General features: G+C 41.8%; 1 protein-coding gene across 5 annotated transcripts in view; it reads left to right on the top strand.

The window, feature by feature from the left end:
• The first annotated feature begins 2,934 nt into the window (after positions 1-2,934).
• SNX9 (sorting nexin 9) overlaps positions 2,935-27,796 on the top strand; it is a 98,754-nt gene continuing 73,892 nt past the window's right edge. For 2 of the 5 annotated variants that reach the window (XM_073337766.1, XM_073337767.1), the window contains exon 1: positions 2,938-3,121. In XM_073337766.1, coding sequence (XP_073193867.1) covers positions 3,110-3,121 — 12 coding nt within the window. In that variant the 5' untranslated portion in view covers positions 2,938-3,109. Of the gene's footprint in view, positions 3,122-23,468; positions 23,573-27,796 lie in introns of all 5 variants that reach the window. The other 3 variants (XM_073337769.1, XM_073337770.1, XM_073337768.1) reach the window with 2 other exon arrangements.

Here is a 27,796-nt window from a genome sequence, read left to right on the forward strand (position 1 = left end):
CTCACCTATGCAAAGGGTTTTAGAAATCACTTTAGGTGTCTCCCCTTGGCAGTCCGTTTGTGCTAAGGCTTTTGTGTTAGCTTATAATGAAGGTTTCAGCTAGGAAGAGAAATGTGATCTGGCAAGGATGTAGAAATAAGCAGCTGTAAGGATGTTCCTATCCACCTGTAAACTTCTCCAGTAAACCTTCTTGTTAGGATCAGCCTGTGGAGGAACATTGTCTAGAAGATCAGAGATTTTAGATGTGTAAAGAGGCCTTCAAATCATTACTTTGTTTCTATGTCTAAGACAGACAAATGTTGTTTAAGTGGCCATCAGTCCTAGAGTATGAAGCCCTTCCTGGTAGTTTTCAGAAGGCAAGATGTTGAGAACAAAGTGGAGAAAGATTGAAGCATTAGGAGGAAAGGTGTGTGTATGAGAGGTTCACTCTCAAGACATGGTCTAAAGAATGAAACAACTAGAATAAACACACCATAGCACATTTGTTTGGATTGTAAAACTAATTGAAAAACCACATCAAAATGGAGTTTGAATGTTTTTCAAATTAATCAGTCCTGACCGTTGTTACAGCAAAAAAATGGTGTGGTTGCTGCTAAACAGCTGCTTTTCAGCTCTGCAGCAGCCACATATATTTTTTATTGCTCCTGTTCAAGATGATAGCTAGAAAACTGCCCAGATATTTCACTTGTTCTACATAAAAGGCGGGGAAAGTTGCAACTTCATTTTCAAGTTAAAAGACTTGTGGGTATGCTGTTTTTCTGTTTTATTAAAGTTGTCTGGCTCAGCAGAAAGAGTTACCAATAGCAAAAGAAGCTTGTAAGCACTTCAGATACGGAAATATGCATGTAAGGCATTATGTTGCTTCATAATATTATACATGATTTTTAGGAATAATAATGTTTGGCTCATTGACAATTTGTACAATTACACTACCTTTTTAAAAACTGGGATTGAAGGTGAGACCTTGCTTGCTACTGATCAAAAACCAAACAAAATACACCCTCAAATAGCTATATTTGCAAACTATGCACATAGATAGTCTATGCAAAATATGTTTGCATTACAGTCATTGTATTCTGTCCCCCTCCATTTGTTTCCCCCTTTTACCTAAGACTGTAAATTGATTGGGATAAGAATTGTCTTTTACTATAAATTTGTATGATGAGACCACAAGCCATGATGTTGACCAGTATTGTCCCTTTGATTTCTTGTCCTTCTGCTTCTGTCTGTATCTTTCTGTGGTGTCTTGTCTTATACTTAGGGTATGTCTACACAAAAAAGCTACAGTGGCAGTTGCAGCTACGCCACTGTAGTGTCATAGAGTAGATACTACAGCGATGGAAGGGGATTTTCCATTGCTGCAGTAAATCAATTGCTCTGAAAGATGGTAGCTAGGTTGACGGAAGAATTCTTCCGTTGACCTAGAGGTATCTGTACTAGGGCTTAGGTCTGCTTGCCTGTGTCTCTCAGGGGCTTGAATTTTCTGCACCCAAGCAACGTAGCTAGGTCAACCTACATTTTAGGTGTAGACCAGATCTTAGTCCCCGCCCCAAAGAGGGTAGTCTGTCTTTTTTGTTCTTAATTTGTACAGCACGTAGCACAATGGGGTCCTAGTCCATGACTGAGATACTGGGGGTATATCCAGACAGCCTGTGGCAGCGAGACACCCAACCTGGGTCAAAAGACTTAGGCTCACACTACCACGCTCAAAATAGCTGTGTAGACATTGTGGCTTGGGTTCTGAAGTCCATCTCCCTCCCTCGGCTTCAGAGCCAGAACTGCAGCTCTAACATCTACACAGCTATTTTTAATGTGCTTTCTGCAACCCCAAGTCTGTGGACCTGGGCAGGGAGGCTTGCTGCCGAGGGCTATGGAGATGTACCTCTAAGCACTAAGGTCTTTTGCGTGTAACTGTAATACTATCAGCTTGCTGAGGCCCAGATGACACACAGATCACAAATGAATTACACATCAAAAGACAGTAATAGAGGAAACTTGATGTGATAGTAGATTCATTTCCTTGAGGTCCAATTTTCTGAAATTACTGTTCCAAGACTGCATGGAAAATACTTTCATAGAAAAAGCAACCCCCCCCCAAAAAAAAACAAACAAAAAACCCCAACAACACACAGACAGTCAAATGTTGTTTTGTCTGCATTTTAAAGAAATATCTGGCAGTGGGAATGGTTGATTACAAATGCATTCACTTTTGCATTAGTGGTATTTTTTTGGTAGGAAGGTAAATATGCCAGTAGCTTCAAGTGAATCTACCAGTGGAGATTCCTCCAGTACATTAATGGCTGAAGCAAAAATAAGTTGAATGAGGATGCTGACCCCTCCTCCCCAAAAAGCGAGATTTCAGATGGCTAGAGAGATTGTACAAACTGCCTAAGAATGTTATTTGCCACTGAATGCATCGGATGAAGTGAGCTGTAGCTCACGAAAACTTATGCATTGGTTACTCTCTAAGGTGCCACAAGTACTCCTTTTCTTTTTGCGAATACAGACTAACACAGCTGCTACTCTGAAACCTAAGAATGTTAATAACCCAAAGGACCTAGTCTTCCAGCAAATGGGCGAGGCGAGCTGAAGCAAGTCTGAATATTCAGGGCTAGATTCTGTCATCAAGTATGCCAGTGTAAATCCGGAGTCACTCCGAATTTACACCTATGTAAGTGAGCAAAATGCGGCTCACCGCCTTTCTGATTCCAATAATCTATCCTCACAAAGAAACAAGGGCTAAACAGTGCAAACAACAGTGTGTGTGCCGGGGGGGTGGTGCGGGGTAGCTGGGGGAAGAAATGTGGGCCGCGGACGAAGCGGGGGTGGGCGAGAAGGGGAAGCGAGCAGGAGGAGAGGAAGGAGAGGAGCGAGCGGGGAGGGGCCGGGACACAGCCTGGCCGCTGCCCGGGTGCTACATTAGCTCCGGCCCGCCCAGCGCGGCGGGTTTCTGCTGAGCAGCCAAACAGCCCCGGCAGCCGGAGGGGGCGGTGGCGGGACTTGTGACTGGGCGGCTCGGAGCAGCCGCGGCCCAGCAGCGGCAGCGGCAGAGCCGGGCCCGTCGCGGGGCAGGGGAGGCGCGCGGCGGGAACCCCGCGCCAGCAGCACCATGGCCACCAAGGTGAGGGGCCGCCGCGGGGCCCGGCCCGGCCCGGGCTAGTGCCCGGAGCCGCGGGGAGGGGAGCGGGGTCGGCCTCCCCCGCCCCCCCCCCGTCGGGGGCGAGTCCCAGGAGACCCGCGGTTGGGGTGGGGGGAGGCTGGTGTTTCTCTGCCCCCGGGCCAGGCCCAGGGGCCGGCGAGGAAGGGGCTGGGGCAGCCCCCGGGGCGTTGTGGGGATGAACCCCCGCCACTTCGGGGCTGGGCTCGGCGGCCGCCCCCCCCCCCCCCCGTGTAACCGCCAGGGCCGGGGGATCCCGGAGACCCTCACCCCCGGGGCCCGTGTGATTGTGCCTCGCTTGGGCCCTGGACCCACCCTCGGGCCAGGCAGGAGGGGAAAGGCGTTTCCAGCGTCACAAAGTTTTACAGTCGTCCCCCCCCCCCCCCCCCGCTCTTCGTGGTGTTTCGCCTGACCCCACATGCTGCAGGATGGTCTCAGCCGCCCCCAACGTCAGGCCAGGGGCACAGTGCCCGGGGTGACTTGTAACCCGCAGATCAGAGGGGACCCCCTGAGTTACAAAACCCAGTGGCACCTCGTTTAAACACCCTCCCCGCCGGATACGCTCAACCGCAGCTTCCGAATCTGTGCTGCTAATAATAGCTGGAAGAATTAAAATGTGTGTCGCTATTTATCATGTGGGCATGGGCATTTTACCCTGTCCGGACGGGGATGATAGATTGGTCAGTTTCACTTTTGCGTCTTGTTTCTCTTTGGTTCTCCCGAGTCCTGATATGGGCAAGAGTGGCATGATTTAGTTGGGAACATTGTGCTTGGATTTAAAAACACTCCCCCTAATGTTCATTGAAATTTCAAAGCAGTGGCATGGACACATTTCTGTTCATGTTAGGTTTTGTAAAACAAAGAAATAAATGTTTGGGGGCTGAAGTACCTTAGGTTGTCCCTTTAATTTCACAGCTGTGCAAGCAAAAAACCTGGGCCTTGGCTTTTCAGAGTTGCTGAACTCCTTGCTGCTCTTGTTGACTTTAGTGGCAGTTGTGACTGACTGGTCAGCGCCCTTGAAAAAGTCCTTACGGAACCAAACTCTAGACATTTCAATGTCATTCAACTTTGCGTTTTGTTCTGTGTTTTTCTATACAGTACTCAGCATTCAAGCAGGAAGGAAAATGACTGTGTTGTTAGGTCTGGCCTACACTTGAGATTTAAGTCTAGCTACATTACTCGGGGTGAGACCCCGAGAGAGACATAGTTAAGGTGACCTAAGACTTGGTTTAGACAAGAAGCACTGCAGTGGTGCAGCTGCAGCACCTTAAGTGTAGACATAGCCTTAGTATTTGATACAATGACTTACATTACAAAAAGATCAGACCCAAGACTCAGTTGCTCAATGGAACTCTGCCTTGTCTGTGGTTATGTATATTTGCCTGGAAGTATTGCTTGTTTTCTGTATATAGCATAGTAGGTTTATACACCTGATAATGGCCAAGTATAGAAGGTGTCTTTTCCGGTCAGTTTGATTGCAGTGGGATAAATTCATTTATTCTCTTCTAGTGATGCATGTGTGTGTGTTCCACTTTATAAAACAAGACTACCACTAATAGATTGGAAAAGGCCACATGTATTCCACAGTTGCTCTTCAAAGAACTGATGCATATTTGTTTTATATAATCTTCTGAATAATGTTCTGTTTTTTGTAGCTCATATTAAAAAACTGTTTTCCTGCTGCCATGTGATTTTTGTAGCATGTGAATTAGCAGTGTTAGGAGTTCTACGGTCTGATTTTGATTTGTAGTAGTGTATTTGGTTTCTAAAAAGTATGAGACTAAATTATTTTGCTTTGTTTCTGAACATTATTAGAAAACTAATGTAGTAATTGGACTTTGCATATCTGAAACCAGTCTAAGTAATCTACAGTATTTATTTGCTAACTTAGCTGAATATAAAAGATTATGCTGTTTTCATTAAAAGGTGTGTTGTCTGACTAGTAGTTTTTTATTTTCTTAACTTTTTAAAGGCCAAACGTACTTATTGTGACGTGTCACAATATTGGAAACAATGCTTTTGGGATACAACTGGTTCCATAAACTAGTTCTGCAGCTTAAAAAGTTCCATTTTGTTACTAGTAGACCCTATCCATAGAGAATAGTGATAGTATATGATTCTGGATGACTTAATATTTGACAAATTCTGTATCTTGTATATATCCAATTTAGTGCATTAATAGTATTGTATAAATAGATGCACATTACTCTTTAGATAAGAAGCCTAAATCCCAAGTCAGATAGGTGCTTTAAAAATTTTACTGTTACACCTAAAATTGGAGTGTATATGCATCAGAGGTTTAGAATGTTGATGTTGGATTTGGCTTGGTTTTAATATTGTTAGTTTGAACTAATTTGCGATAAATGTGTATGCGTGTATGTGTGTGTGTGTGTGCACGGACACACCAGAACACTTCTATTACTTGTGGTAGTTAGAAGGAAAACTGCATTACTTTTGGCATATATGTACTTCTGCAATTGCGGTAATCACTTCAAATGGTGCCTATTTCAATGTGGAATAGGACCTGCACTGTATTGAAAGGAGGATATGAAGGACTACTGTTGATTCTGTGCCTGGAAAGAAGAGTAATTTAATTGTATAAATGTGGAGACTTAAACACTCTGTTTTTCTTTAAATAGCTCCCCAGTTTATAACTTCTTCAGAAACTAAAGACAGATTATGCTATCCCTGATTTAGCTAAAATTATATTGTGGGTAGAAGAGCAGCAATTATTTTTCCTTCTTTATTTCTTAATTTTTGGGGAAAACTGTTGCATATTACTTCCTGATTTTAACCTTCAGTATTTGCAAATTAAAGACTTGTTTTTTTTGTTTTGCTATACTGGTAAGTTAAGTTTCTATTAGAGTGGTGCCAAACTATTAAGTTTTTGTTGTATGGCATGCATATGAGATACAGCTATTTAGGGTTAAATTTGGTAAACTTGTTTAATTGTCAGCTGTGATCCTTGTAGAAGCAAAAAGAAAAGGAGTACTTGTGGCACCTTAGAGACTAACAAATGTAGAAGCAATTGACCTATTATATTTTTCTTTTTAATGGTTGGTGCAAGAAGACTGTTTGAATTTCAATACCCAGTGTTCAGAAAGTTAGCTAAATAATAATTTACCATATAAATGAAATAGGATTGTATTTATTATTTTTAATCCCAACCCTTCTGAAATAGCTGACTCCAATGAGAAACATGCCAAATGTTGGAAATACACATGCAAAAATCTGCAGAACATAATCCTAGAGTAGGGTTGTTGACCTTGGATATTTATTTGTCCTAGTTTAATAACATTTTAACCACTGTATACATAGATTCAAAGGCCAGAAGGGACCATTGTGATCAGCTAGTTTGACCTCCTGCATAACACAGGCAACAGGACTTCCCTGAATTAATTCTTGTTTGAGTTAGAGCATATCTTTTAGAAAAACATCCAATATTGATTTAAAGATTTCCAGTGACGGAAAATCGACCACAAACCTTGAAGTTATTCTAATGGATAAGTACCCTCACTCTTAAAAAATTTGAGTCTGAATTGTCTAGCTTTAACTTCCAACCATTAGATCTTGTTATACCGTAGTCTGCTAGATCGAGGAGCCCTGTATTACCAAATTTCTTTTTCCCTGTGGGTACTTAAACTGTGATCGAATTATCCCTTGACGTTGTCTTTGATATGCGAAATATACTGTATGGAGCTCCTTGAGTCTTTCTCGATAAGGCTTGTTTTCCAATCCATTTATCATTTTTGTGGCTCTCCTCTGAGCCCCCTCAGGCAATTGTCAGCTTCCTACTGAAATAATAGGAAATACAGGAGGAGAGTAAAAAAATCCACATTTTGTGGCTGTGACCTTTTAAGCATCCTTACAAACTGAGTAACCTGTTTAAAGGGAGGAGCTATGGCCCAGGGTTGGGATGCAATACTGATAGAGGACTGGGGTATTCCTGACTCAGCTGTGGATTTTCTTTCTGACTTCGGGCAAGTCATATAGGCCAACATTTTCAGAATTGTTCACTGATTTTTGGGTTCCCCAGTTTTTGGATGCTTAACTTGAGATCAGTAGATCCTGATTTCCATTAAGTTCTGAGGGCCAGCACCTTTCATTGACTTAAATGGAACGGATGGTTACTTAGCACCTCTGAAAATCAGGCTCCTAGGTATATCAGAGCGGGTACTTAACATCTGAGGCATCCAAAATTAGTGGACATTTTAGAAAATGTTGATAACTTCTCTGTTCCTCAGTTCTATGTATAAATGGGGGAGAACACTTCCCTAATTCACAGATGTGCAGGGAGGCTAAATTAATACTTGTAAAGTTTATTTCTATACAAGAGAAAAACACTAGGTTTGCTTCTGTGGTACCCTTTCAGAAAAGACACTTTAGATCAGAGGTGGGCAAACTACATGTTGCGGGCCACATCCAGGGAACTGGCCCCTGAGCTCCTGGCTCGGAAGGCTAGCCCCCAGCCCCTCTCCTGCTTTCCCCCGGCCCCTGCAGCCTCCGCCCACTGCGCCACTGGCACAATGCTCTGGGTGGCCTGACCCAGCGCTCTGTGCTGCGCGGTGGCGTCGCTGGCTCCAGCCGGGCGGCGCGGCTGCCTGTCCTGGTGCTCTGGGTAGCACGGCTGTAGCGCCGCCAGCCACCGGTACTCCAGACAGCGCAGTAAGGGGGCAGGAAGCGGGGGGGTTGGATAGAGGGCAGGGGAGTTTGGGGTGGTGGTCAGGGGGCGAGGGTGTGAGTAGGGTTCAGGGTGGTCAGAGGGCGGGGAACAGGGGGTTGAATGAGGGCAGGAGTCCCGGGGGGGGGCAGTCAGGAAGGAGAGGGGGCATTGGATGGGGCAGGGATTCTGGGCGGGACAGGGAGAAGGGGTGGTTGGATGGGGCAGGGGTTCCAGGGGGACAGTCAGGAATGAAAGGAGGGGTTGGATGGGGCGGTGGTGGGTCTGGGGGCGGTCAGGGCACAGGGAGCGGGGCGGGCGGTGGATGGGGCAGGAGTCCCAGGGGGGTCTTCAGGGGACAGGGGGATTGGATGAGGAAGGAGTCCCAGGGGGGCCGTCAGGGGGCGAGAAGCGGGGGGGTCGGATGGGGGTGGGGGCCAAGCCACACCTGTCTGTTTTGGGAGGCACAGCCTCCCCTAACCGGTCCTCCATACAATTTCAGAAACCCAATATGGTCCTTAGGCCAAAAAGTTTGCCCGCCCCGAGTTAGATTCTTTCTGCATTTGCCTACTTGATTTCTTGGAGGTAATTGACCCAACCATTTTTCTCGTTATTTGCAATGTTGTAATTTCACTTTTATTATGTCATTTGTCACATTTAAGCTTCATTCAGTTGTGGGGTGCTGGAAACACCAAGGAGCTGTATGCTGACTTCTCAAGAATGTGATCTCAGGCTCAACATATTTTTAGAGACATATGTTATTTAATAGATAATTCCTTTCCTTGGGAGGTCTAGTTTGGAATTTGCTAAGTCACTCTTCCAGCAGGAAAAATAAAGACTATAATAAGAGGATCCAGTATGTCAAGTACACTGTGCTTTTGTGGTACTAATGTAAGATCTGGATTTTAACTTGAAATCAATCAGCCTGACTGATTCTCTTGGTCCCATTGGAGTCAATGGGTAAATGGCACTACTTGCGTGAGCAAAGACACTTGTTTTGCAGGATCAGATCCTTAGTTGCCAGTTTTGGGCCCTATTCCTCAGGGAGATCTATACAGGCAGATCTTTACCCAGCATGGAGTCCCATTTTAGTCAATGGGACTCTGTGGGCTAAGGTTCCACATGTGTGGATCTGTTTGCAGGATTGGGCCTTTTTTTCATATGTTGAGGTGTTTTAGGAAGAAACTTTTTAGGACACAGAGTACACTTTGGTTCTTAGAAAAAAGTGTTAACTGGCATATTTTTAATACTTGCAAACAAATAAATGCACTTTTAAGGAGGACAGAGAGAGGATCTCCAAAATTTAGAAGTAAAGCTTTATGCTCCCTATCTGCACCCTTATTTTTTAAAAATTTTAATTCCTTAATTTCCTTTCAGTTTTAGTCTTTTTCACTGTTAGGTTTGCTGAAATGGGTAAGTTTTGAAGTGTTCTCAGCTGTATTCTTAGTGACAAACCAAAGTAGAACTAGTTCTCTTCGCTGTCTTGTGTGCAGAAGTGAACTCCCCTTTGGGTTTGTTGAGATTAATTCAAACCAAAACTGAGAGGCATCTCTAACAAATGAACTAAATTAAGTGTTCTAAAACTGTCTACTCCTTTGTGCAGAAAAAATTAAACCTTTTAAAGACCATCTTAGCTATTGAAATTGATTTCTTATGGAGGAGTATTTAACAAAATATGAATTGTGTCTTAATAGCATTGTTAGGTGGAAGGGAGTTATACAAACCATTTCCTGCTTCTTTCAGCACTCTCCACCCTTTGGGAGTTCAGTGAAGCAACACGTAATACAAGAAATGAGATCACTATGCTGTAAACTGTATTTACAAACAAAGAGCTTGCTCCTGTGCACCCTTATTCAACAAGTAGTCAATTGAAATCAGTGGGTTTACTAATGTGAGTAAGGATTTGCAGGATTAGGCCAAAAGAAAACAAATGCCAAGATGTTAACAGCAATAAAAATGTCAAGCAGGAAGAAGATTTATTGGGTAAGAATGCTTGGTAATGCAAATTTACCCTAAAAAACCACAATCCACCCATAGAATGAGAAAAACAAATGTGGACTTAAACAGGGCCATATAAAAATAAGTTAGTTTGGTGTCATGCCTCAAGTGCATGACCCACTGCTTTCTTAATTTATTTCTAGCTGTTTTTGTTTATAATCTTCATAAACTTCCTGCAGTCAATGGATACGTGGTTTCCCTCACATTTTGGCGATTGCCAACATGAGTTTGTTTTCCTTGTTGCTTTTGTTTTTTAATGGACCTGATCTTATTGTCATTGAAGTCATTAGCAAAACTCCAGTTGACGTACATGGAAGAAAAGATTGGGTCCTGTATGATGATTTGCTCAGATGCTGCTGCTGCCTATATGACTCAGTATTTCTAGGTTATTTTTACCATCTAGAGATTGAGTCATCAGAACATCATTTCCCCAGAGCATATCATTATTTAAAAAATCTCCTGTTTACGATAGCTAAAGGGGAGGAGAAGTCTTACCTATGCAGATTTCATCTTGTTTGAAAACTTGATTCTTAACATTATTAAATGTTTGTAACCAGATAAAATTCATTTCTAGTCTCTCCATATACTGATTTAATTTCTGGAAAAAATAAATAAAAGCCCTTTTAACTTGTGCCTTTGTTTTTGCTTTACCAATTACATGGCTTACCTCAAGACCATTGTGGTTTTTTAAGACGAATTGTAGTACATCTTATGAGTTGTTCAATAGATTTCTATCTGTGAATTTTCAGAGTAGTAGCCGTGTTAGTCTGTATCCGCAAAAAGAAAAGGAGTATTTGTGGCACCTTAAAGACTAACAAATTTATTTGAGCATAAGCTTTCGTGGCATGCATCCGATGAAGCGAGCTGTAGCTCACGAAAGCTTATGCTCAAATAAATTTGTTAGTCTCTAAGGTGCCACAAGTACTCCTTTTCTATCTGTGAATTGTCTGCCAGTCTGTTAAAACATCTAATTTAATGGTCTTTTGAAAATCTTATTTAAAATTACAAGATATGCATAGGTATATTTCTTTTGTTTACGTGACTTTTATCTGACCAGAAACAATTTTGTTGTGACAGGAAGTTGTGTAATTGATCTTAATTACAAAGGGATAGAAGCCATCACCTCTGAAATTTGTCAAACTACTGTGAGAACTGTATTGTTAAATATGCTGGTTCCTTCGTGTCTTATTTTTATAAGCTATTCCAACTTTAGTACTATTGGAATTGTCACCTCATGAACAGGTGACATAATAGGTTTCAGTGTTGTAAAGCAATGGGACTATCTTGTTGCTTTGAACAGCTTTCCACAATATAAAATACCATGAAATTTAGAGAACTAGAACTGTTTAATCAAATTATTTGACTAGTTGTGAATATTTAGTGTCACAGTTAAAAATAAAACTGCTCATTTTACAAGTATATTCCAAAACATAGATGGTAAGATTGCTTTGGACTATTGAGGCACTAAGCTTCATAATTTAAAAAAATACTTCTTTCATTTTGTAAGTGGCAGAAATCTTGGCTCATGTGTTTCTATCTTCGGGTATTAAACCCTGCCAACATAAACAAAATAAAATGTGTATACAGTACCCCAACAAATAAAGCTAATGTGCTACTGGAGAAAAACAGATGTTTTTAACACACTAAATATATGCTTACTCTATATTAGAACCTAAGTTAGACTTGCCCATATTCTTGCCTCACCAGTTCCAAAAGCAGTCTCCCTGTGTTTGGGCTTTGTAAATAATAAATTTCCCCAGTATAGGAAGCAGGCATTAACACCAGAGTCCTCTTCCACTTTGAAGTCCAGCCCAAAGTAATGGATTGTTATGGCTTGCCTGTGATGGGGGGGGTGGGGTGTCCATGATTTATAAGCACCAAGAATGAAACTCCCTATAGAAAGAGTTGAAGTTTCCATATTGTAATTGCACCCAAAAGCAGTGGTGGATTTAGAGTTAGTGGGGCCCTGTGCGCAGCTTCATTTTCGCCATGGCCACCCCCCTTTCCCCCCGATCAGCCAAGAAAAAGAACATTCGCACTTATCTCTCCCCCCCCCCCCGCTTTTCATTCTTTTTTTCTTCCTCCTCCTCCTCCTCCTATATTATAAGAAATGGGAAGTAAATGAAAATAAAGTGAGGTACCTTGATTGGGGCAGGGGTGCAGGAGGGGTTGGGGGGGGGCTTTGTGAGGAAGTTTGGGTGCGGGCTCTGGGCTGGGGAAGGGGGTCGGGGGCAGTGCTTACCTTGGGTGGCACGCCTCCCACAGCGACTGGCACACCCCACCCTCCGGCAGCGGATCCTAGGCGGCGGAGGGAGGGGCCCAGAGGATCTCCCTGCACTGCTGCCCGCAGGCACTGCCCCGCAGCTCCCATTGACCTCAGTTCCCAGCCAATGGGAGCTGCGGAGCCTGCGCTTGGGGCAGGCATAGTGTGTGGAGGCACCCTCCGGAGCTACAGGGACATGCCGGCCGCTTCTGGGAGCAAAGCGGAGCATAGGGAGGGAGGCAGAGCGGGCAGGGAGCGTCCAGAGATGTGCCAGCAGCCAGCTGCTTTCGGGAGTGGCGTGGGGCCACTGGCCATGGCATGCAGACAGCCTGCCTGCTTGAGCCCTGCTGCGCTGCTGGGCGGGTCTTGGGGAAAGGTTGTCAGATATTTGTTCTGTGTTTTGGGGCCTCCCTGTCATTGGGGGCCACTGTGGTTGCTTTCATGGTAAATCTGCTCCTGATCCAAAGAGTCATTATTGTGTGAGTTGAAGAGCTTTCCTTTGTCTGGCAGGTTCATTGATTCGTAGGCCAGTACTCTGGCGCTCCAGCTGGGGCGCTGGGTTGGTCCTGCTCCAGCCGGGGCGCAGGGTCGGGGGCCACACCGCGTGGCTCGGCCCTGCTCTGGCACTCCAGCCAGGGCGCAGGGTCGGGGACCGCTCCATGCGGCTCCCGGAAGCTGCGGCATGGCCCTGCTCTGGCTCCTACGCACTCCAATGGCCCCCTCCAGCACTCCAATGGGAGCTGCAGGGGCGGTACCTGCAGGGACAATATCTGCAGATGGGGCAGTGTGCAGAGCTGCCTAGTCGCGCCTCAGTGTAGGAGCTGGAGAAGGGACATGCCACTTCTTCTGGGAGCTGCTTGAGGTAAGTGCTGCTTGGAGCTTGCACCCCGGAACCTCTCCCCATGCCCCAACCCACTGCCCCAGCCCTCATCCCCCTCCGACCCCCTCGGTCCCATCCCAGAGCACCCTCCTACATCCCAAACTCCTCATCCCCAGCCCCACCTCAGAGCCTGCACCCCCAACCCGAGCCCTTACCCCCTCCCACATACCAACCCCAATTTTGTGAGCATTCATGGCCCACCATACAATTTCTATTCCCGGATGTGGCCCTCAGGCCAAAAAGTTTGCCCACCCATGATTTAGACCATCCTTACAGTTTAAAATCTCCAATGATGGAGATTCCACAACCTCTGTAAGCAATTTATTCCAGTGCTTAACTAGCCTGACAGGAAGTTTTTCCTAATGTCCAACCTAAACTTCCCTTGCTGCAATTTAAGACCATTGCTTCTTGTTGTATCCTCATGTTAAGGAGAACAATTTTTCTCCCTCCTCTCTGTAACAACCTTTTATGTACTTGGAAAAGGTTATCATGTCCCCTCTCAGTCTCCAGTCTAAACAAACCCAATTTTTTCAATATTCCCTCAGAGGTCATGTTTTCTAAACCTTTAATCATTTTTGTTGCTCTTCTATGGACTTCCTCCAATTTGTCCAGATCTTCCCTGAAATGTGGCGCCCAAAACTGTTCCAGTTGAGGCCTAATCAATGTGGAGTAGAGCAGAAGAATTGCTTCTCGTGTCTTGCTTACAACACTCCTGCAAATACATCCCAGAATGTTTGCTTTTTTTGCACCAGTGTTACACTGTTCACTCATATTTAGCTTGTGATCCACTATGACCCCCAGATCCCTTTCTGCAGTACGCTTTCCTAGGCAGTCATTTCCCATTGTTCCTTCATAAGTGGAGTACTTTGCATTTGTCCTTATTGAATTTTGTCCTGTTTACTTCAGACCATTTCTCCAGTTTGTCCAGATCATTTTGAATTTTAATCTAATCCTCCAAAGCACTTGCAACCTCTCCCAGCTTCGTATCATCCGCAAACTTTATAAGTGTACTCTCTATGCCATTATCTGGTTATACAATAACCACTAACAGCTTTTGGTGTAGAATTTGAGTCTTGCTTGCGTAAGAACCAGAGATCTTCATAATAGTCACTAAAAAAAAAAAAAGTGTACCTGTGCAAGGATTAAGCAGTGAGCCACATTATTCTTAGGCTATATGTGTGTGGCTCAGGTGTGCTGAGGATTGATGCCAGTCCTTCAGCCACTGAAGATGTGTCCCAGTTGCTCAGAAATGAACATACTGCTATTCTGATATGTTACCTTAAATTTTAAATGTCACTTAAAAAAAAAATCCTTTAAAAAATCCTTTGAAAGAGTTCAGTATTTAAGTAACAGTTGACGTTTCAAGAAGTCCAGCCACTCCTGAAATATTTTGAGAACGGCTGACTGCAACAGGTGAAAAGTAGCATTTCCCTTTGAAATTGGTCCACCAGCTTAGTTCCCACCTGCCTTCTGAAGCTGTTTTTGCTTGAAAAGGCACATCTGTTCATTCTACTGTCTTAAACTAGTAAATTGTTTTGTCCTAACTTTTAAGTAAAGGATAGCACAGGTATAGCAGTATGCTTTGCCAGATGCAGTGGTTAAAAATTGCTAATATTTTCTATTAGCTGCTGTTAACATATACAAGACAGACTGAATTCTCAATTGCTATGACTACAAGAGCAGGCCTTCAAAGTGAAATGAAATACTAGTTTAAGCCTGTTGGCTTTTGCCAAGTAATGATGTAATAAAACCACAACATTTGAGTACGTTATCTGAAATGAGGCTTTGTTACTTGACTAGTATAAGTTGGATGACTTGATATTTAATAGTAAAAAAAAAAATTGTATTTATTTACAGTTCTTTGCTATTAAAGCGACTACTAGGAGCAGTGCACGATATTTAGTTCTATTCAATATAATCCTAGATCTATATGTATGTGACCTTTTTGAAGTTTTCGCTATCCTTTATTTTATTACTTTGTCTTTATGGACCAACGTCAGCCATTTATCCATGAGCTTGAATTACTCTGTCATTTCTTTGTCTTCAATTTATTTAATACAAATTTTGCACACCTACTTATTCTTTTTTCCAAATGATTAAGCCAGAGAGAGTACAACTGGAGGGTGTGATCCAAGGATCCCTTGGTGCCAATTGACAAAAGGCACAAGGAGTGCATGGGGCTTTACCGGAATCACCTGGATCAGATATATGCGTGATAGTTCACCGAAAGTTGTCATGTGAGGGCTCTACTGAGAGCCAGTAGCCCACTGGTGGTCTTAGTCATTGCGACATATATGGAAGGATAATCTTTAAGGAGTTGTGAATCTATACTGAAAATTGTGTTCTTGTCGCCTTGGCATTAAGGCAGATCTCCAGGTGGTGACATACTTAGGGTGACCAAATGTCCCGATTTTATAGGGACAGTACTGATTTTTGGGTCTTTTTCTTATATAGGCTCTTATTACCCTCCACCCCCTGTCCTGATTTTTCACATTTGCTGTCTGGTCACCCTAGACATACTCCTTGCCTGAAAGGAATATTTCCAAGGTAACAGACGCCTATCTCTGTGTCTGGTTATTTTGCGTATCATTTGCCTCACAAGGTATGCCTGTTTGCATGAGCCACTGGCAAAATAAGAGATTGCAAAATCTACAAGAAAGGAAATCTATAGGATGAAACAAACAATGGGGAGGGGTGTGTGTGTTGGTCCCTGTTTATGAATAAAGACAAAAGATTCTTTTTGTATATCTTGGGGTAACAAGCAACACACGGGCTCTTTCACTGAGGAGAGAAACAGCATGTTTCTCATGAAAAAAGGGTCACAGCGAAACTAGCTGTAAAATGCTTCAGGATTTTGCATGAGGAGTACTTGGTTAGACAGGATAGTATCTTGTTAATTAAGTCTAGACTTTAGAAAGCATGTTATGATTTTATTTTACATTTTAACATTTGTTTCCAATACTTTTACTTGAATCTCTATTCCTTGTTAAATAAACTGACACTTGATTTCACTGTAAACATACCTGTAAGAACAGTGATCTGTGGTAGACCTGGTGAGCTGGGTTATACTGTTTCTCTGGAAGGAGTGAATTTCTGGATAATGTGAGTGTGCAGGGGACCAGTGGCTGTATATTACAGGTTGAAGCTTGGTGGGTTCGAGGCTTGGAGTGTGCCTATTGCTAACCTGTAGAATATCAAAACATGTGTTCCATGTAAGAGTAACTGATTTATTAAATAAATTACATGAATTGAGCTGATTGTTTCTAGTCACTGTGTCCTTCAGGATTTTAGAGTTAGCCAGATCTCCTCTCACACCTCAGTTTTATTCATAGCTTGGAGAGAAAAACAAGGCTTCCTTCTTTTTCAACTCCCAGTTAATTTCTCAGTTTTGAATGAAATGAAATAGTCTTTGAAATGAACTAGTTCAATAGACTGAAATGAAGAAAGTATTTTCTCTGCACCTGCAGAAGAAGCTTACTGCTGTCAAAAGCTGGTTTAGCACTTCAGCAAACACTGGCTCCGGGTGCTTAGCCAGGGACTTCCACCAATTCAGTGGTTGAACTTTCTTTAAAATTTGACAGCAAACATGTACTGATTAAATTAGAAAGTAATATTGAATTGTTTTAATTGATTATAAAATTTATATAGATTAATATTATTAATAATTTAGATTAATAGGCCTTAATATAGATTGTCTTAATAGAAAAATTAGTTTTAATAGGTTGATTTTTGAAATAAAAATATTTAATTTAAATAAAATATTTGATTTAAATAAATTTTAATTTTTTTTCAATCAAGTTTTTTTAATCCACCCAGATTCGTGGGTAAGTTCCTAATCAAGCCCTCAGGCTAAACACTTCCAATTATAAATGGCAAAGTGTGTGTTGAAGTTGGCTTTTGGCAATTGCTACTTTGTACCTGATATTCACTACAAGAAAATAATTGTAGGTTAGGTTCAAGAACTCTACCTGCTGTATACCAGAAGCTAATGTAAACTGAGATTGGTTGCACTATGGTTACAGAAGTCTCCAGTCTTCTCTAGTGCCCTTTGAAATAATTTGACAATTTCTTACAACTAGAGAACAGCTATCCTTGTCTCTGTTTATAGGGGTTATTGTCAAGTACATTGCCATCAGCTTTTTATATCGAATTGTACCCTCTACCATCCCCACACTCGATTCTGGTATCTCAACAAATGAGCTTATACCAAGAACTCTCTAATTAATATTCGCTAGCAGTTCAGTTTTGTGGAGGAATGGAATTTCATCTCCTTTCCTTTCAGTCCTGCAGGTGGGGGGTGTATTCAGAGGCTTCCTTGAAGTGGCTGGAGGCTAGCTTGTAATCACAAATACAGTTTTTTACTTCTTGAACAAATATTAACTTTAAAAGTGTCACTGCAGAGCATTTAAAATAAAGTCCTTCTTTAGGCAGCCTGCTACATCAAAGAGCTGAATATCAACTTGGAGAGTTTTTCCAAAGGAAAGTGAGGAAAATAAGAAAAGGAGTACTTGTGGCACCTTAGAGACTAACCAATTTATTTGAGCATAAGCTTTCATGAGCTACAGCTCACTTCATCGGATGCATACTGTGGAAAGTACAGAAGATCTTTTTATACATACAAAGTGTGAAAAAATTCCTGCTGGTGGGGTGGGAGGAGGTATTTTTTCATGCTTTGTATGTATAAAAAGATCTTCTGTACTTTCCACAGTATGCATCCGATGAAGTGAGCTGTAGCTCATGAAAGCTTATGCTCAAATAAATTGGTTAGTCTCTAAGGTGCCACAAGTACTCCTTTTCTTTTTGCGAATACAGACTAACACGGCTGTTACTCTGAAACCTGAAGAAAATAAGTTGCTGTTTTATAACTTAGTATAGATAAGGCTGTATTTATCATTTTGAAAAGCTGTCAAGTCATTTCCCTTATTTAAAAAAGTCCAAATATAGATATAGTGTTTTGATAATGTAATCTAATTTTAATCAGCAAGATGCCAATGGCATCAGCTAGGGCCTTAGCACTGCCTCATACTCTACCAAGGCTTTTTGAAATGTGTGTTTCAGCAGCCATTTTAGAATCTGTATCAGTGCAGATTAAATTGTTTGAATGCCCAATGCATTTAAGGGGTTCTTACTAAATTTCTGAAACAATAGTTAGAATAACACTATATATGTAGAATCCAACGTTAATATATATTTTTTTAAAAACCTCTGTCTACAATATTTAGACACAACACTCTGGAAAAGAATATTCTCTCATCAGAACTTCATCTACTAGCAGGATAGAATGACTCAAATCTGTTCCCTGGCTTTTTATCAGTATTAGTAGAACCCTTAATATACGTATTTGTATTTAACTATTTAACAACATTCTGTTTTGATTATAATTCACCAGTGGGTGATGAACCAATCAGCAGAATTGAAGATGAGTCATAAAGAGGGAAGGCCTTTCAGCTTCTTGCCAAATGACGAACTTAGACACGACTCTAAAGTTATTAGAGTAGCATGAGTTACACATGAATCCATCAATTACAGATGGAAGAAAATATTATTCACATAATGGCATATAAATATAATGATTTCTATTGAAGGAGTAGTGGTGGAATAGTATATCTGAGTAAATAACACATCAGCACTTGTTAAAATTAAGAACTGGTGAAAGTATTTTAAAACATGTTTTGAAGGAGCATATAATTTTGACAATCTTACAGGAAAATAGATTTTAAAGAAAAATCTAATATAAAAGTGACATTAAGTAAAAATTCATCACATTTTAAAAAAAATAACTGTTAGTTGTCACTCAGATCACCCTAAAATGTAAATCCATCTTGAGAGGAGATTTCAGTTTAATTAGATTTTCAACTTGGTTTTATGCAAATATTGTTTGTATGTGTTGAGCAGATGCAACCATTCTGGTGTATGATCTTGTTGATATACTGCTGTAGAAGCTGTGGGTCTCCTTTCCCATACACTCCCTAAAATAATATGACAGGTGAATAGCTACTGTGTGTGCAGCGGTAAAAATATTAAGTGTATAAATGTGATACATTGTTCCGTCACATTTTGAAAAGGTATGTTTTAAACTTTATCATTTCCATCCAACCACATTCTACCCTCCCACCCTGCATTTCATGGGTTTGCTCTGGGAGAGTAAAGTAGGAACCTTGATGCTGGAATTCATCCTCAGTGCTTTCTTCCTCAAGCTGTCTGTCATCTCTCATTTCAGCTGCTACAACTGCCATGGAATTTTCAGAACCTGACATTCCAACCAGCAGTTCTCCAAACACTGTATTACTCTCTTTAGAACTCCCTAGGTGCTATTCTCTAGGGGAATGTTAAGAGAAGGGGAGGGGCCTTTCTGTCTTCCCTCTTGAGTTCTTTCCCTTGCTCTCACCTGTTTCTGTGCGCTTGTCTAGACTATAAAATTAAGTCAACTTTACATTGGCATACAGATACCACAGTAATTACGTAGCTTATGCATGTCTACATCTTGCTACTTATGCTGGTGGTGCGCGTCCTTACCTGGAACACTGGTATCAATTGTACTGTCAGTGTGGGGCATTGTGGGAAGGCTAGTGAAAATCAGTAACAGTCAACATGAGTAATGCAGTGTCTACACTGCCATTGCATTGACCTGCTACATTGATGTTGGCTCTACTCTGCTCAAGGAGGTGGAGTTAAGATAGTGTAGCTGGGCAGTTACATCGATGGGGAGTGAAATGTAAGTTACTTCTATAGTTAGCTTGACATAAGCTGCCTTGCATCAATCTAACTCTGTAGGTAGACCAGACCTGTCACTTGTTTCTCTCAGGTTGGTTATGGAAAAGGGCATATGTGTCTGGGTGCAGGGATTTCGTAATGTTACCATTTCTTCATGAAATTAGATTCTTCCGATCTTTTTTCTATGCTATATTCACTCTAGCTGTGTTCACACTAGCATTCTTCTTCAAATTTCCTAGTGTCATAGCTCCATCAGTAATAGTAACAATAGGAGAGCCAGTGTGGGGCATTTCATCGTGCCCTGCTCAGAGCTGGTCTGGAGGACACAGTGAATAAAACGCCCATGGCCTATCCACATTGTTGCTTCTGGCATTGTTACAATTTGAAGAAAAATGGTAGTGTAGACATCCCTCGGGTAAACTGGTGTAGTTCTGTTGACTACAGTAGAGCAAATGCGAGTTTGTCACTTGAGGATCCAGCCCTAAAAGTTAACAGTATGCTTTTTGGGATAGTGGTAGAATCTAGGACTGCAAAGACAGACTAGCTTTTTGCTTATAACCATCTAGCATTATGTGTTTTTTTTCTTAATACTGATATTCACTAGACTGATACTTTTTTTTTTTTTATAAAATATCCCAGCATATTATGCCACATCTTCTGTAGTCTTGCAAAACTGCTAACAATTTTTATACCAAACTATCCACACTTAAATTCCACAATAACTACTGTAATCCTTGAGATGCAAAAGTCAAATTCTTCATTATTGAGATGTTTTGACAGACATAATTAAAGTATGCTGCACACTTTTGTTTAGAAATTATTAGGCAGCCAAACTTCTTCAGTTCCTGCCTGATACCACGTGGGGGTCTTACGATAGAATCAGAGAAATGTAGGGTTGGAAGGGACCTTGAAGGGTCATCTAGTCCACCCTCTTGTGCTGAGGCAAGACGAAGTATACCTAAACCTATGTGACAGGTGTTTGTCCAGCCTGTTCTTAAAAACCTCCAATGACTGGGATTCTACAAGCTCCCTTAGAAACCTGTTCCAGAACTTAATTATATTAACCAATTATATTTCCTTAATTAGAATTCTTTTCTTAATATCTAACTTGAATCTCCCTTGCTGCAGATTAAGCTGATTACTTTTTGTGCACCTGCTTTATAGTAATTTCATCTAGACTATATTTCCCTTATTTGCTAATGAGAATGTCATAAAAGACTGCATCAAAAGCTCTAGTGAAATCAGGATGAATCCCATCTACTGCTTCTTCCCATACACTAGGTCAATAACCATGCCAAAGAAGGAAACTAGGTTGGCTTGGCATGATTTGTTCTTGACAAATCCACGTTGACTATTGCTTATTATCCTCTAGGTCAGTGGTGGGCAACCTGCAGCCCGTCAGGGTAATCCGCTGGCAGGCCGCAAGATAGTGTTTACATTGACCGTCTGCAGGCATGGCCGCCCGCAGCTCCCAGTGGCCGCAGTTCGCTGTTCCAGCATGTCCCTGTGGCCCACGCCACTTCCCGCAGCTCCCATTGGCCAGGAACGGCGAGCCGTGGCCACTGGGAGCTGTGGGCAGCCGTTACTGTGGATGGTCAATGTAAACAGTGTCTTGCAGCCCACCAGTGGATTACCCTGATGGGCCACAGGTTGCCCACCACTGCTCTAGGTGCTCACAAATTGGTTGTTTAATAATTTGGTCCAGTAGCTTTCCAGGTATCAGTGAGACTGACAGATCTTTAATTCCTCGGGTCCTCTTTATCTTTAAAAAGGGAAATAGGTTCTCCTTTCTCCAGTCTTCCAGGACTTCACCAGTACTCTCTTAGTTCTTGAAGATAATGGCTAAAAGGTGCTGAGATTGCTTCAGGTAGTTCATTTAAGTACCCTAGGATGAATTTTGTCAGGCTCTGTTGCCTTGAATATATCTAATTTAATTAAAAATTCTTTAACCTGTTCTTTCTCTGTTTTGGCTTGTTTTTCTTTTCCCATGTTAATATGAATTGTGTTAAGCATCTGGTCACAATTAACTTTTTTAGTGAATACTCAAGCAAAATAGGCATTAAGCACTTCAGCCTTAATTAATGCCTTAATTATTAGCTCCCTTTCCCGGCCAAATAGTGGACTTATACTTCCTTTGTCTTTCTCTTGTTCCTAATGTATTTATAGAACCTCTTCTTAGACTTTTATGTCTCTTCCTGTTCTTTTATAGCCCTCCTTATTATTCTTTTATAGCCCTCCTTAGCAATTTGTCTTTGTTTCCACTTTTTGTAGGATTTCTTTTTGATTTTCAAGTCATTAAAGAGCTCCTGATGGAGCCATATTGGCCTCTTGCTATTTTTCCTATCCTATCTTTCCTTCATATTGGGATAGTTTGCTGTTGTGCCTTAAATATTTTCTTTGAGAAACTGCCAGCACTCCTGAACTTCCTTTTCCATTAGAATTTATTCCCACTGGACCCTACTTCACTAATTATCTTGAGTTTAAAACCCTGTTCCTCTGTGTTCCGTTTCTGTTGTTTGTCTTAGAACCACATATGAATTCTGTGACTCATTTTCTAAAAACAAAGCAACACATTTTGAGAATTTATTGCTTTAATATTTATAAATTCAGTTGTAAATAGAAGTGAACACTAACTTTAATTTTTATTTCAATTTAGTTGCATTTTTAACTGCTCTTAATATAATGCACATACAATGTTATCTCTCTTTTATAATGTGACCACAATTTTAAAATTGTGTCTTTACTGCAAAACCTAAGTTTCTGTGTAATCTGGTGTAAATGAGGCACTAATTATTTCTGAACATTTATATCAATGAGGATATCGTGATTAAGAAAAACATACATAGAATGTAAAGGTTATATACTCGGCTCTTGATGGGAATTTGCTTATTTTTGACTTGCTAATGTGTGTTCTACATGAAACTTGGCTGCAAAAGTTTTGAATGCTCACAAAACAAAAAGATTTTCAAAATAATACCAGTGTGATTGGTAGCATACGTATTTTAAAGAGTGAGAACTGCTGTGACAGGATTCAAAGGTTCTCTTTCTAGTTGGGCTTCTAACATACTCATGCTTTGCTGAATTGTGGTTTTAACCTGTTTGACTTTGTTTACCCACTTGATATATATCATAAAATGGTAATGATTTTTTTTTAAAGTGCCCAACTAGATGGATTCCTTCTTGCTTCTCATGGGCATTGTGAAGATGAATGTTTGAAGTGCTTTGAGACGTTTGTCTGAAACGTGTTAGATAAACAAACATAATTATTTATATTTTTTTAATTTTGGGGGTCTGTTAAAGCTGCTCTTCCCTTTCATTTCTGCTTTTCTCCTACCTCCTCTATCTAGGAACTGTATAAGATGTTTAGAGAATATAATAAAACCCAGTCTTGTATAATTCAAAATGAATAAAACAAATTAAGGGGAGAGAGACCCAGATGAACTGTTAACCTGAGTTGTCAGTTTCAAGGGCTCCCATATTACTTGGCCTATTGGAAAATGCTTTTCAGGTTATCTGTATATGTATTATTATTTGCATTTGTAAATTTGTCATCAACTCTAGCATCTGGTTACGTTACAGTTAATTGAATTCCTTGAGAGGGCCAAAGCCCTTTCATTACCCTTTCCTCTGAAAGTTTTTAAAATGGATTTTCTACAAAATTCCAAAATCTTGTTATGCTTATAAGAAGCACACAGGATCTTTTTCAGGGAAAAAGGCAATATGCCGCATTTATTGAGAATACAGCAGTTAGCATATGCTTTTCAGTTTCACACTCACCCCCCTCTCTCTCTGCCAGTTGATGTTACCATCCAGAGACTGGATCAATCTAGTGGCCAGCCAGATTCGTCACAGAGGGGAGCCTGGCTCTGTCGGTCGCGAGCCGATGCTCCTGGAATTATGGCAAGTTGAACCCAAAGCCCCATGGCCAAGCACCCTGTTCTTATAGTCTTTTTTTCTCTGTTGAAGTATATGGGTTTTGCTGTGTCAGTTTGTGACCGGTTACTCCTTAATTGGTGTTATCTTTTGATGTTAACATTCCAAAACACCTCTTAGAGGGTCATCCTGTCCTGGTTTCGATTTAATCAATTGTTTTGTCTTTAGGGGGGCAACCTCCACTTCAGGGTCCTCAACCTGCCCTTCCTTCATTATGGATGCTTGTTGATGGTTTTCTGGTGTCGTTAAGTCTCTTCGCTCCTTCCTTGACCATCTAGCTATAACAGTGGCCTTCACACCTTATCTCTTCCTGATGCATACATTCCTCATTCACACAAATACAGAGACCTTTTACAGAGACCTTCAAAGGTATACAGCAGTTGAGCAAGAAAGGCATTGTAAATTAAACCTTACTAAATCTTGTAATCAAAACAGTTCACATTGTGGCCTGGGCCTTCAACATTCCTCTAATCTCATTAACATAGACACAATACAAGATCCTGTCTCTTACTTACTAAACCTTAAAACAAAGAAATGCATATTTAACTAGAGTGCCTAATTTATAATACATATAGGAAACCATAGTAGACATTATAACTTATCCTAAAACGAAAGGGTGACCATAATCAGTCATAAGGATTGTTCTGGTCTGTCCCTGCCTTAACATCAGTATAGACACTGGCAGTCTGTCAGATGCGTTTCTACCAATGTCCCAGAGGGTCATTCCTTTCTACTATTCAAAAAGGGTGGCTGGCAGGATGATCAAATCGTACATTAATTCTTATAGTACAAATATAAAATCCTGCTCTTACAATCTTACCCATGGCCCAGGCCATCTACTACCTTGGGATATTGCTTGCAATGAGAGAGCTGAGTCTGTGTGCAAAATCAGAACTAATGAAACGGGCAGTAACAAGTGACAGAAAAGCTGCTTACAAGCTCTTTGGGAAGAGCTCAGCTCTAAGGCTCAGGAGTTCTTCCACTCCACTCAAGAACTGACTGCAAAATAAAGGCCAGCACTGACTATAGGAATTTCATGACAATAACACTGTCTCAGTTCAAAGTCACTCTAAGACCTTAAACAATCATTGCCATCTCTCCTGGAGGAACTAACCGCTTTCTTGGTGGTATCAGTTTTCTAACCTCCAACAGATGATTGAAACAGATTAACCCATTTCCTTCCATATGGTCTGGTTTTAATGTGAAAAATACCATTGATCAGTTATGGTTCTACAACGTATTTTTAACTACACTCCTTGCTGTTTGCCTTAGATTAGTGCATACTGTTTTGTAACACCAGACTTTTAAAGGTTTCATAGTGGTAGCTGTGTTAGTCTGTATCAGCAAAAAGATTGAGGAGTGCTTGTGGCACCTTAGAGACTAACAAATTTATTTGGGCATAAGCTTTTGTGAGCTAAAACCCACTTCATCGGATGTGTCAATTCCAGGAGAGGCAAAGCTGCTTTTGTCCAGGAAGATTGAAGTGTCCTGTAGTAGGTGGCTTCTGGGTACCTGTCTCCCCAAGCCCTAAGATGCAACCAAATTTGCTCCAATCCCTCAGACAGAGACAAACACCTACAAGATCTTTATCAAGCATTCTTAAAACTACAATACTCACCTGGGGAAGTGAGGAAACAGATTGACAGAGCGAGATGGGTACCCAGAAGTCACCTACTACAGGACAGGCCCAACAAGGAAAATAACAGAACACCACTGGCCATCACATACAGCCCCCAGTTAAAACCTCTCCAGCACATCATCAACGATCTACAACCTATCCTGGAAAACGATCCCTCACTCTCACAGACCTTAGGAGGCAGGCCAGTCCTCGCTTACAGACAGCACCCCAACCTGAAGCAAATACTCACCAGGAACTACACGCCACACCATTGACACACTAACCCAGGAAGCAATCCCTGTTACAAAGCTCGTTGCCTACTCTGTCCCCATAGCTATTCTAGCGGCACCATCAGAGGACCCAACCACATCAGCCACACCATCAGAGACTCATTCACCTGCACATCTACTAATGTTATATATGCCATCATGTGCTGGCAGTGCTCCTCTGCCATGTACATTGGCCAAACCAGACAGTCTCTATGTAAAAGAATAAATGGACACAAATTGGACATCAGGAATGGTAACATACAAAAGCCAGTAGGAGACCACTTCAGTCTTCCTGGACATTCTATAACAGATTTAAAAGTAGCCATCCTTCAACAAAAAAACTTCAGAAACAGATTTCAAAGAGAAACTGCAGAACTAAAATTCATTTGCAAATTTAACACCATGAATTTGGGCTTGAATGGGGACTGGGAGTGGCTGGCTCACTACAAAAGCAGCTTTGTCTCTCCTAGAATTGACACTTCCTCATCAATTTTTGGACTACATCCACCCTAATCAAATTGGCCCTGTCAACACTGGTTCTCCACTTGTGAGGTAACTCCCTTCTCTTCATGTGTCAGTGTAATAATGCCTGCTTCTGTAATTTTCACTCCATGCATCTGAAGAATTGGGTTTTTTACCCACGAAAGCTTATGCCCAAATAAATCTGTTAGTCTTTAAGGTGCCACCGGACTCCCAGTTGTTTTTGTGGATACAGACTAACATGGCTACCCCCTAATAATTTGGGTAATCTGTCTGTACAACCTATGAATTCTAGCTGATATTAAGAGACTGTTACTATGATGATTGCTGTATCATGGAATGCCTCTAGGTCTGTGTATCCACCATTGCTGGCCAGTCTTTAAGCAAGTCCTTCCTAGAGAAAGAAAAGTAGCCTATTGTTAAGGCTATCAGCATGTGAGCGGCTCTTACCTGCGGAGAACAAAGAGTAACTGCATCCTAGAGGAAGCCAGTTTTCTCCAACATTCTTCATTTGGAGAATGTAAAAATCCCAAAATGTAGGACAAAAAAGCCAAGTTATTGAGGCTAGCCTTTAAAAGCCGCAGAGTGGGAAGACTGAGGGCTTGTCTACACTGGCAAGTTTCTGCGCAGTAAGGCAACTTTTTGCGCTCAAACGGCAGACCTGAACATGCTGCCAAGCCACTTTGTGCACAGAAACTCCTCAGTTGCAGCACTGCAAAAAACCACTTTGACGAGAGTCGTAAGGGTATTTGCACAGAGGCTCCAGAGCTCTATTGCCAGTGTAGACACTTGATTGCTTTCTGCCCTGTAGTTTCTGACAGCGTTTGCATGCTGTGCAGATCTGCTCTGGGACACAAAGCAAACCATTAATGTGGAATGCTCATGCTGTTGAACACAGGGGTGTGTGGGGGTGGGAGAGTGAGGGAGAGTGCTGTGCAGAGAGCCCAGGGAGGGAGGCGGGGCTGATGTCAGGGTTTCCCTCTGCCTCAGGACTAGTTGCTTCCTGCCGCTGTATGAACTTACAAGACAGCATGGTGACACACACTCTGGCCCCCAAAATACTGTCTCTCTCCCCCATTCCACCCACCCACCCACACACACACCCTGTCACACATTCGCCCCACTTCAGTTGAAAAGCAGCTGGCAATGGAGTAGGATGCCCATGGAACAATGGGATTGGGAAACCTGCATCGTGTGCCTGCCCCATGAGGTATTGCAAACCCTTCCCAAAGCACCCAGTGGCCAGTTGCACAGTGGGATAGTTACCACAATGCACTGCTGTCTTTTTGTCATTGCAAGAGCCGCTAATGTGGATGCACTCCAGCATCACAAGGAGCACAGTGTGGACACACAACAGCGGTTTAATTCCAGCTTTTTAATAAAAGTGGTATAACTTGTGGCACAGAAACTTGCCTGTGTGGACATACCCTGAGGGTATGTCTGCACTACAAACCTAGGTCAACCTAATATAGGTCGACTTACAGCTGCTGCAGTAATTACTGTGGTGGTGCATGTCCACACTACCCTCCTTGGGTCAGTGGTGTGTGCCCTCACCAGTGTGGGGAGCTGAGAGCCCAGTCTCTCAAATCTGCTGGCAGGAGCCTGGCTAGATTAGGTCTATGCATCTGTAATTAAAAAGTGATCATTTTGGGAATTGTTCTCAATTGTCTGCCGCTCAATTGTTAGTCCTTCATACTTAATCCCTGTTAGACCACTGTAGTGTATTGGGTAGAAAACGAACACACTAACTTTTAAAAAATAAAATGAATCCATTTTTACATAGCTTGATGGCAAAAGTTAGGATATGTATAGTGAACCATTAAG

Source organism: Lepidochelys kempii, chromosome 3 (genome assembly GCF_965140265.1).
Source record: "Lepidochelys kempii isolate rLepKem1 chromosome 3, rLepKem1.hap2, whole genome shotgun sequence".
NCBI classification, from domain to species: domain Eukaryota; kingdom Metazoa; phylum Chordata; order Testudines; family Cheloniidae; genus Lepidochelys; species Lepidochelys kempii.